Source organism: Oncorhynchus tshawytscha, linkage group LG19 (assembly GCF_018296145.1).
Source record: "Oncorhynchus tshawytscha isolate Ot180627B linkage group LG19, Otsh_v2.0, whole genome shotgun sequence".
NCBI lineage: Eukaryota > Metazoa > Chordata > Actinopteri > Salmoniformes > Salmonidae > Oncorhynchus > Oncorhynchus tshawytscha.
This window is the reverse complement of record NC_056447.1, coordinates 53327939-53340145: the sequence shown is the minus strand read 5'-3', so window position 1 is coordinate 53340145 and position 12207 is coordinate 53327939. Positions and strand designations below refer to the sequence as shown.

The window sequence follows — 12207 nt, the reverse complement described above, 5'->3', positions numbered from 1 at the left end:
TCCTCTTCAGATGAAGAGGAGGAAGACCGTGACAGAAAGACAATGACCTCCTCCCAAATGGTTCCCTATTCCCTAATATAGATTATCCCTCCCAAATGGTTCCCTATTCCCGAATATAGATTATCCCTCCCAAATGGCTCCCTACTCCCTAATATAGATTACTATAAACAGAGAACACTGAAGAGACTGGTAGTGTTATCCCTGATGATCTCATTGCAGACAAAGTGACAGTCCCAAATGGCACCCTATTCCCTATATATAGTGCACTACTTTAGACCAGGGCCCTATATAACCCTATTCCCTATATAGTGCACTACTTTAGATCAGAGCCCTATAGAACCCTATTCCCTATATAGTGCACTACTTTAGACCAGAGCCCTATAGAACCCTATTCCCTATATAGTGCACTACTTTAGACCAGAGCCCTATAGTGTACTACTTTAGACCAGGGCCCTATAGAACCCTATTCCCTATATAGTGCACTACTTTTACCCAGAACCCTATAGAACCCTATTTCCTATATAGTGCACTACTTTTGACCAGAGCCCTATGGACCCTAGTGCACTATATAGGGACTAGGGTACCATTATTTAGGGTCTAAATGGCTTTGTTTAATTGTCTTAAGGGGCAGAGAGAGAAGGGAAATTAGCTTTCCAACAACTGCTTCTGTTATTATGGTATCTCGCAGTCTGATAGAGTCATTGTATTGGTGCTGTGTGTGTGTGTATGTGTGTGTGTGTGTCTGTGGGGGAGGGGGGCATCTGTCAAATAAATGTTTATTTATTTACTGAAAACACTAACATTTTATCTTTGAATAAACCAACTGGTACTTCTTTATTACAAATCAGATTTGCTTAGCTATGCTTTGTTCTCCAGTCTGTGTGTGTTCCGCCCACTGTGTGACAACCTCAGTCCAGATGTTGTGCTTCGTTGTATTAAATGGTTCTGTCAGATAGCTGACTCTATATGGGATACATGGTTCTGTCAGATAGCTGACTCTATATGGGATACATGGTTCTGTCAGATAGCTGACTCTATATGGGATACATGGTTCTGTCAGATAGCTGACTCTATATGGGATACATGGTTCTGCCAGATAGCTGACTCTATATGGGATACATGGTTCTGCCAGATGGCTGACTCTCTATATGGGATACATGGTCCAATAGTGGTTCAATGAGACAATAGTGCCCCCTTCAGTTGTGCTTCTGCCGTTCGGGTCTGGATGGAAGAGTTCTGAACTTAAAAACAGAGAGAAAATTATGAGCCCGATGATGGAGAAATGAAAGATGCACACAGTCACACACACACACACACAGCGTACACACCCCGTTAAAAAAAACACCTATCTTGGGAGGTTTTAGCTTTATTTAGTTGGTAGTCTTTTCCCTGCATCAACCAGTAACTAACTACCTGTAGCTTTTCTACTCTCACAGCGTTGTTGGTTCCTCATGTGACCACTAGGTGGTGCTGTTTTCACATTTAACACTAAAGAAGCCAGCACAATGTTTACAGCCCGTGCCTGTGCTGGTTGTGAAGAGGTGTTTGTGTGTGTGTGTGTATATGTGTGTATATATATGTGTGTGTGTGTGTGTGTGTGTGTGTGTGTGTGTGTGTGTGTGTGTGCATGCATGCATTAGTGTGTGATCGCAAGCTCGGAAATGGATGAAAATCAAGTCATCAAACTGAAAGAAACCATTTATTTTTAAAGTTTTTATTTTTAAAAATGACTTGTGATTGATTTTGGGATTGCTTTACAAGTGTCAATCTTGACATACATAACATAGTTCCTGTTGTCGCACTGCCTCCTACCTAGCTCCAACTTCTAGATATACTGTATAACATTATCAACTATAGAGATCAACAAGCTGTCCAGTACGCTATCTATCAATGCTCTAAAGATCATTCTAGATCAACATAGAGAATCTAAAAGCTGCTAAGAGGGATTTGTTTATATTAATATCAATATTGATTATTATTGCATAGGATAATAGCCATGCTATACACAATACACACTTTTATTTCAGTTAAACACAGCAGTTAGAATGATTAGGAGGAGTTGTTACAATTACATACTAAATTAACTTTATAGAGATCTTTTTTTATTTCCATGATTTTTCCAAAATGTAAGTGCATCTCATGAATGAATATCCTTCATATTACTACATGTATTGTTATATAAGGTGGTTGGATACATACAGTACATGTTAAATATAGGAAATTTCAATCAAATTCAAAAAGACAGGGACATTGCAAACCCCAAACTAAAATGCGAAACCAGATGTGATCTGATAAAATATGACTGAATAAGTAACCAATTTATAAAATGGTATGTAGCAGAATGATAAACTGTACAGATCTACTGTCATACCAGATTATAATTGGTGGCGCTGGGGGAAGGGGCGGGGTTCCTCCCTTTTTACATTGCAAAGTTTTTAGCTTCTCATAGTCAACACAAATAGTGATTATCTATTATCTAAGTAAACAAAAAAAACAAGTCTGAGTCCCAAGTGACACCCTATTCCATATCATTCCATTCACATTCAAATCTGGATTTTGAGACCATTTCCACTCATTTTTCTTTAATCCGAGGCCTGGTTTAGACCTGGAACACCAGGTAGGTCAAATGCATTAACAGGTAGAAAAAAAGAAAAAAAAGAAAAGAAAAAACATCAGTTCTACAGAGCTTGTATGATAAGATTTGAATACTCCTGCCCTATAGAGTGCAGTACTTTTGACTAGAGACCTTTAGGGGGGGGCGGGGGGGGGGTCTATATAGGGAAAAAGAGTGTCATTTGGGACACAGTCCAAAAAGCCATGTCAGGTTCCGGACCAAACAGAAAGTTAGAATACCTTGCATGCATTACTTCAGAATTAAGTAAAAAAGTGGAAAGTGATAAGAATTCGATCAGAATACATAATCAAATCAAAACAATCAATAAACAGCGACAATCAATAACTGCATGCAGCAAACAATGGTTATAATGCTTCATAAATCATTCATAATGTTATGGGATCACGTTCATTGATCACATTCTTCACCCTTGTCACACGATAGCTAGATAATCAAAATCAGAAGTCATGCCTCATCATACAATACAGACATTACAGTAGCTCCTCCTCTTCCTCTTCTTCTTATACGTCGTTTTATTGGCAGATAAATTTATTTATTAACACATTTCTATAAATCCCTTTTCCTGGTTACCTTCATTTGGTCGATACATACATGTATAATATGTTATTATCTGTGGAAGGAAAACCAGGAAGTCAGTCATTAGCGTGTAAGTTAAATTGCTTAGGTTGTAATGACACCATGGTTGGGGATAATTCCATTTGAATTCAGTCCATTAGGTTCACTTCCTGGATTTATTGAAATGGAATTGACCCCACAACCCTGGCTGTTGCACACCACTTTCAGGGGGGCGATTTCATGTATAATATATAACTATCTGTCAGTTTATAATATATAACTAAGAACAGCCTCGATTTGTCGGGGCATGGACTCGACAAAGCGTTCCACTCAGGGATGCTGGCCCGTGTTGACCAATACTTCTCACAGTTGTGTCAAGTTGGCTGAATGTTCTTTGGGTGGTGGACCATTCTTGATACACACGGGAAACTGTTGAGCGTGAAAAACCCAGCAGGGTTGCAGTTCTTGACCCAAACCGGTGCGCCTGGAACCTACTACCATACCCCGTTTAAAGGCACTTAAATCAATGGAACACAGACACAATCCATGTCTCAGTTGTCTCGAGGCTTCACAATCCTTCTTTAACCCAGTCTCCTCCCCTTCCTCCTTTTCATCTACACTGATTTAAGGGGATTTAACAGGTGACATCAATAAGGGATTATAGCTTTCACCTAGATTCACCTGGTCAGTCTGTTGCGGAAAGAGAATGCGTTCTTATTGTTTAGTCCACTCAGTGTACATCTGTCTGTCAGTGGTATTGACGAGATTACATCTGTCGGTCAGTGGTATTGATGAGATTACATCTATCGGTCAGTGGTATTGATGAGATTACATCTATCGGTCAGTGGTATTGACGAGATTACATCTATCGGTCAGTGGTATTGACGAGATTACATCTATCGGTCAGTGGTATTGACGAGATTACATCTATCGGTCAGTGGTATTGATGAGATTACATCTATCGGTCAGTGGTATTGATCGGTCAGTGGTATTGATTACATCTATCGGTCAGTGGTATTGATTACATCTATCGGTCAGTGGATTACATCTATCGGTCAGTGGTATTGACGAGATTACATCTATCGGTCAGTGGTATTGACGAGATTACATCTATCGGTCAGTGGTATTGATGAGATTACATCTATCGGTCAGTGGTATTGACGAGATACAGTGTGGTCACAGTTTATTGATAAAGTAGACTAGCTTTGTTTTTCAATATTGATCTCCTGTACAACATGTGGCTATCTGTGGTGATTAACAGGTTATTCATAACATACTGTAGCTACATGATGCAGTAAACAACAACAACATACAACTGGATAAACAGATCATATGTATCAAGCTTCTCAGATTAGGAGTGCTGAACTAGGATCAGCCCCCCCCCTCCATGTATGTGATCCTATTAATTGTGTTCTGTAAGCAAAAACGATCCTGAATCAGATGCTTGATGCTTTAGTTTCTTATCTTGTCATTACCAATAAAAAAATCAAACTTACCAGTGTTCTCAGTTTGTGTTCCTCTGACGAAGGTTCTTGTCTTTGTGATTGTTGGTGGAATTAGTTTTCCTTCAATAGGATAAACACACGTTAGACTGGGATACCATCAAAATAATTCTACTGTAATGCACCTTATTGCTGATCACAAATATTACATCTACTGATCATTCAAAGGGGTTAGAACCCTACACCTACTGATCATTCAAAAGGGTTAGAAACCTACATCTACTGATCATTCAAAAGGGTTAGAACCCTACATCTACTGATCATTCAAAAGGGTTAGAACCCTACATCTAATGATCATTCAAAAGGGTTAGAAGCCTACATCTACTGATCATTCAAAAGGGTTAGAAGCCTACATCTACTGATCATTCAAAATGGTTAGAACCCTACAACTACTGATCATTCAAAAGGGTTAGAACCCTACAACTACTGATCGTTAGAACCCTACATCCCTGACCATTCAAAAGGGTTAGAACCCTACATCTACTGATCATTCAAAATGGTTAGAACATTACATCTACTGATCATTCAAAAGGGTTAGAACATTACATCTACTGATCATTCAAAAGAAAGGGTTAGAACCCTACATATATTGATCATTAAAAAGAGTTAGAACATTACATCTACTGATCATTCAAAATGGTTAGAACCTTACATATACTGATCATTAAAAAGGGTTAGAACCCTACATCTACTGATCATTAAAAAGGGTTAGAACATTACATCTACTGATCATTAAAAAGGGTTAGAACCCTACATCCCTGACCATTCAAAGGGATTAGAACCCTACATCTACTGATCATTCAAAAGGGTTAGAACATTACATCTACTGATCATTCAAAAGAAAGGGTTAGAACCCTACATATATTGATCATTAAAAAGAGTTAGAACATTACATCTACTGATCATTCAAAGGGGTTAGAACATTACATCTACTGATCATTCAAAAGGGTTAGAACCCTACATCTACTGATCATTCAAAGGGGTTGGAACATTACATCTACTGATCATTCAAAAGAAAGGGTTAGAACCCTACATATATTGATCATTAAAAAGAGTTAGAACATTACATCTACTGATCATTAAAAAGGGTTAGAACCCTACATCTACTGATCATTCAAAAGGGTTAGAACATTACATCTACTGACCATTAAAAAGGGTTAGAACCATACATCTACTGATCATTCAAAACTTTTTTTTTCAAGCATGCCGTATGGATGACTCAGAGGCATTGTTGCTGTCAATTAGGAACATTGGAATTTGAAGATCAATTTCAGTTGACTTTCTGAATTCAAATAGAATTGGGCCTTACAGTAGTTTACAGAAACAGGTACAGCATGGAAATACTAGAGTAAAACACCACACATAGACTTCTAACTAAATAAATGATTGTAACATAGATGTACTTACATTGGTCCAGCTGGTTCGTCATCTGATGCACAAAGGGAAAACATAGAGAAATGAAGTCAAATTAAGAAAATGGTGCACACTGATGGTGAAATGGCAATTTGTCATGGTAGAAAGTATGTCTAAAAATAAGCAATGTGTTACGGTGGTAATATGACTGTAACATCTTGCCTGGTTGGAGGCTTGGTCGAACGATGTTCAAAGACAGTTCTGCGAGTTCCATAGTTTTGGAATTGAACTTAGTTCCATAAGTGGAATTAAAAGGGCAATTTCACATATTCATAATCTCCAGCATCACTCCAACATTAACATGCAGTGTGTGAAAATGGAGCGTTTTTATGTTTTGTAGTAGTAAAAAGAAAAGAAGATTAGTTGTTTCCAATAACATCGGTGCACATCTTTTGATTTAAACAATTATGAGTATGCATCGACTACTAATTAAAAAATACTAATTGTCTACTAATTGTCCACTAAATGTCTACATATTGGTTAATGATGTCATTCAAAACACTTATCTTGATTATGGCAGCCCCCCCCCCACCTCTCTGATTCAGAGGGGTTGGGTTAAATGCGGAAGACACATTTCAGTTGAAGGCATTCAGTTGGACAACCAACTAGGTGTCCCCCCTCTCCCTTTCCCTCTCTCTTTTTAACTACAAAACATAGAAACACGCCATTTTCACATATGTTGATGTTGGGGTGGTGCTGGAGATGAGGAATATGAAGTTGAAACATTTTCTATATGTCCCTTTAAATTCCATATGTGGAATTCAGTTAAATTCCATATGTAGAATTCAGTTAAATTCCATATGTGGAATTCAGTTAAATTCCATATGTGGAATTCAGTTAAATTCCATAAGTGAATGAACTAAACTTAACCTCATAACCATGCTGATGGAATGGAAGGTCAGATGAAGAAGTTAAATAGAGAATAGAACCTATGCTGAATGGAAGCCATCTTAAAACTTCGCGTGAGACGGACAAATCACAGTAGCAATTAACACCAAATGCAGTCAAAAAGAGCAATAAAACCAACAAGAACCATGGGATGACAAAGTGATTATGAAATTCAAGCAGAGCAGATGCAAGTTTAAAATTCACTTTTGTTACAAACATACCGTATCATGCATAGGCAGACAGACTGCGCACAAAAGTCTATTCACGAACTGCCATTGAAATTGACCAGCACAGAGAAAACAATTGTTGTCCTGTGAGGCTAAATCGGTAGTGCATGGTGCTTGCAAAGCCAAGGAGTGTGGGTTCGATTCCTGCTGGGGCTACCAATACGAAAAATGTACGTAAACATGACTGTACGTCACTTTTTATTAAACCGTCTGCTACATGGCATGTATTATATTATATTCATTGACTCTTTACAAAAGGTATATATGCTCCTAGCATAAACTAGAGAATACAAAACATTCAAAACTGAAGATACCCTTGAAGGTGACCTTGAAGGTACCCTTGAAGGTGACCTTGAAGGTACCCTTGAAGGTGACCTTGAAGATTCCCTTGAAGGTGACCTTGAAGATACCCTTGAAGGTGACCTTGAAGGTACCCTTGAAGGTGACCTTGAAGGTACCCTTGAAGGTGACCTTGAAGATACCCTTGAAGGTGACCTTGAAGATACCCTTGAAGGTGACCTTGAAGATACCCTTGAAGGTGACCTTGAAGATACCCTTGAAGGTGACCTTGAAGATACCCTTGAAGGTGACCTTGAAGATACCCTTGAAGGTGACCTTGGCACAATATACCATTTGTTTTGTTTATGTAAGCTCAGAGTCTTTGACTGAGAAACGCCATAGAGAAGTAGCCTAAGCAGCACGTTAGGATGCATTACACTTTTAAGGTTCTAAAGAAAACCCAGTGAGCAAAACGAGCGATATGACCAGATGACAACCAAAATATGACATCTTGATGACATTTTTATGCCGTCAGTAAAAAAAAAAAAAAACGTCTTTACAGAGACCGTTTTGTTGTAAACTGGTAATATGACCAGATGACAACCAAAATATGACGTCTTGAGGACATCTCGATGCCGTCAGTAAGAAAAACATCTTTACAGAGACCGTTTAGTTGTAAACCAGTAATATGAATCTTTCCAACAACAAAAATCAGTTTAAAACCAGAGAATTACGTCTGTTTGACGTCTTGTGCCAAATTTTGCCCACTGTGGACAGATGCATGTAGATAATGTTGTGTGAATATGTCCTGGGGTCAGATTTGCTGTCTTGGCCAATATCCTATGGTACAACAGCCATAGGAGTTAGCTGAACAACACAAACAGCTCTTGGGCCAGGCATAGTATGTTATAGATGCTGATTGAAACTCAAGAGGCATGCAGGAGTCTCTCACTTACCAAACATAGGTTGGGTTATGCAATTTGGGAAAGAGGCGGGGAAAATATTACACAGTAATACCCTACTTGTATACTCTAAACTTATCTTAGCACTGCTAATATATATTAACTAAGGGTGTGTGTGTGTGTGTGTGTGTGTGTGTGTGTGTGTGTGTGTGTGTGTGTGTGCGCGCGTGTCACACCTTCGCAGTACACATCTGCTCTGTCTTTACCTGACACTATGCTGGCTGCGCCTGCACTTAATAATTCAGTCTGAGTAGCTTCACCCAACAGGCGGACACACACACACACACACACACACACAACTCAGTTGTTGTAGGACACACCTTGTCAGGACAATCTCAGGGATAGAATATTCTTGGGTAGTGTGACACTGTAGCCAACAGGGAAGTGTCTATTATTAACGACTGTCGAAGTGCCTTGGCTTGCTCTCCAAATGGCACCCTGTTCTCTATACAGAGCCTTATATGCCCACTGTCCAAAGTAGTGCACTATAAAGGGAATAAAGTACCATTTGAAACGCATGTCCTCGTGCTTCTCATTCAGTTAGGCCAGCTGGGACGATGTTAGGCCAGCTGGGACGATGTTAGGCCAGCTGGGACGATGTTAGACCAGCTGGGACGATGTTAGACCAGATGGGACGATGTTAGACCAGCTGGGACGATGTTATGCCAGCTGGGACGATGTTAAGCCAGCTGGGACGATGTTAAACCAGCTGGGACGATGTTAAGCCAGCTGGGACGATGTTAAACCAGCTGGGACGATGTTAAGCCAGCTGGGACGATGTTAGGCCAACTGGGACGATGTTAAACCAGCTGGGTGGGACGATGTTAGGCCAGCTGGGACGATGTTAGGCCAGCTGGGACGATGTTAAGCCAGCTGGGACGATGTTAAACCAGCTGGGACGATGTTAGGCCAGCTGGGACGATGTTAAACCAGCTGGGACGATGTTATGCCAGCTGGGACGATGTTAAGCCAGCTGGGACGATGTTAGACCAGCTGGGACGATGTTAAACCAGCTGGGTGGGGACGATGTTAGGCCACCTGGGGCGATGTTAAACCAGCTGGGTGGGACGATGTTAGGCCACCTGGGACGATGTTAAACCAGCTGGGTGGGACGATGTTAGGCCAGCTGGGACGATGTTAGGCCAGCTGGGACGATGTTAAGCCAGCTGGGACGATGTTAGACCAGCTGGGACGATGTTAAGCCAGCTGGGACGATGTTAAGCCAGCTGGGACGATGTTAAGCCAGCTGGGACGATGTTAGGCCACCTGGGACGATGTTAGCAAGGTAGTAGTGGTAAAAATGTGGGGGTAAACCCTGAACACCGTGGGTTAACAGGAGGGTAAACCCTGAACACCGTGGGTTAATAGGAGGGTAAACCCAGAACACCGTGGGTTAATAGTAGGGTAAACCCTGAACCCTGAACCCCGTGGGTTAATAGGAGGGTAAACCCTGAACACCGTGGGTTATTAGGAGGGTAAACCCTGAACCCTGAACACCGTGGGTTAATAGGTGGGTAAACCCTGAACACCGTGGGTTAATAGGTGGGTAAACCCTGAACACCGTGGGTTAATAGGTGGGTAAACCCTGAACACTGTGGGTTAATAGGAGGGTAAACCCTGAACACCGTGGGTTAATAGGTGGGTAAACCCTGAACACCGTGGGTTAATAGGTGGGTAAACCCTGAACACCGTGGGTTAATAGGAGGGTAAACCCTGAACACCGTGGTTTAATAGGAGGGTAAACCCTGAACACCGTGGTTTAATAGGAGGGTAAACCCTGAACACCGTGGGTTAATAGGAGGGTAAACCCTGAACACCGTGGGTTAATAGGAGGGTAAACCCTGAACACCGTGGTTTAATAGGAGGGTAAACCCTGAACACCGTGGTTTAATAGGAGGGTAAACCCTGAACACCGTGGGTTAATAGGAGGGTAAACCCTGAACATCGTGGTTTAATAGGAGGGTAAACCCTGAATACCGTGGGTTAATAGGTGGGTAAACCCTGAACACCGTGGGTTAATAGGTGGGTAAACCCTGAACACCGTGGGTTAATAGGAGGGTAAACCCTGAACACCGTGGGTTAATAGGAGGGTAAACCCTGAACACCGTGGGTTAATAGTAGGGTAAACCCTGAACGCTGTGGGTAAACTAAAATGACTTGGGTTAGCCCTCCACTACATCACTATTTGTTAGGTCAACAGCTGGTTGGCAAGGATTCACACATACAGAGAGAACTACAGTATGTTTTAAAAATGTAGCATTGAAGAAAGTCGACTATTGTTTTTCTCCACTTTGAAAACAATGAACTACTTGAAATGGCTATCTGCAAACTATACTTGACCACAAAAACAATAAAAACATCAAAATGAGAACAAACCACAAATCAAAATGGCCGCCAAGACTGATATGGTCTCAGACTCCTCACTCACCGTCTTGTATGTCGTCTGGCTTCTTGCGTTTTTCATAGACCACGATGATGATGACCAGGATAATGACCTCGGCCAGGACGCCCAGCAGAGGCCAAAGCCAGGCCAGGTAGCTCCGGACCCTTAGCACAGACACCACGGACGAGGTGCCGATCATGTTGGTGGCGTTACACTGGTACTCCCCCGGGTCGGAGCCGATGTCCAGGTTGATGATGCTCAGCTCAGTGTAGTTGTCTTTGTTGTTAATGAAGAAACGGCCGGAGGAGTTGTTGATGTCCTGGGGGGAGGGGGAGAAGAGAAAGACAAGGGTGGGAGAGCAGAGAGAGAAAGAGAGAAGTGATTATGGTATGTGTGTGTGTGTGTGTGTGTGTGTGTGCGCAAGTGTGCCAATGTCCTGGGGGAAGAAAAACCACAACAACAACCACTAAAACAACCACAACCGCCACCACCACAACAACCACCACAACAACAACAACCACTGCAACAACCGCTAAAACAACCACAACCACAACCACAACCACAACAACCACAACCACCATAACAACCACCACAACAACAACCACCACAACAACAACCACAACCACCACCACAACCACCACAATAACAACCACAACCACCACCACACCACCACCACAACAACAACCACACCACCACAATAACACCACAACCACACCACCACCACAACCACCACCACAACCACCACCACAACCACCAACAACCACCACAACAACAACCACAATAACAACCACCACCACAACAACAACCACCACAACCACCACCACAACCAACCACAACCACAACCACAACCACAACCACCACCACAACCACCACCACAACCACCACAATAACAACCACAACCACAATAACAACCACAACCACAATAACAACCACAACCACAACAACAACCACCACCACAACAACAACCACAACAACCACCACAACAAAAACTACAACAAACATCACCACAACAGACTCAATAACCACTACAACAACATACCACCACAACAACAAGACGTACCGCGTAGAACCCATTGTCCAGTTTGTGCCAGGTCCAGATAGGGTAGGGGTAGCCAGTGGCCTTACAGTAGAGCAGGGCCTTCTGGCCCTCGTTCTTATTGTCACTACGCTTGTGGCCTGTGATGTCAGGACCAGCTGGAATGAGGGCACAACCAAATCAGAACAAAGTAAATCAAAAACAAGGAATTCAATGATAACTTTTACTAATAATACAATGTTATCGGTGTCTAAGGGTTTTACTGAGAACGGTGAGACAAACAAACATCCAGTCGGCGGCAGTCCCGTAGGTGAAAACAGCTTGTTG

General features: G+C 41.7%; 1 protein-coding gene across 3 annotated transcripts in view; it reads right to left on the bottom strand.

Annotated features, from left to right (window-relative positions):
• Nucleotides 1-1698: 1698 nt before the first annotated feature.
• Nucleotides 1699-12207, bottom strand: part of LOC112237273 (neuroplastin) — a 51487-nt gene continuing 40978 nt past the window's right edge. For 2 of the 3 annotated variants that reach the window (XM_042301881.1, XM_042301883.1), the window contains 5 exons: nt 11905-12038; nt 10890-11163; nt 6100-6121; nt 4687-4755; nt 1699-3245 (listed from right to left, as the gene is read on the bottom strand). In XM_042301881.1, the coding sequence (XP_042157815.1) occupies nt 4695-4755; nt 6100-6121; nt 10890-11163; nt 11905-12038 (491 nt within the window). In that variant the 3' untranslated portion in view covers nt 1699-3245; nt 4687-4694. The remainder of the gene's footprint in view (nt 3246-4686; nt 4756-6099; nt 6122-10889; nt 11164-11904; nt 12039-12207) is intronic. The other variant, XM_042301882.1, reaches the window with a different exon arrangement.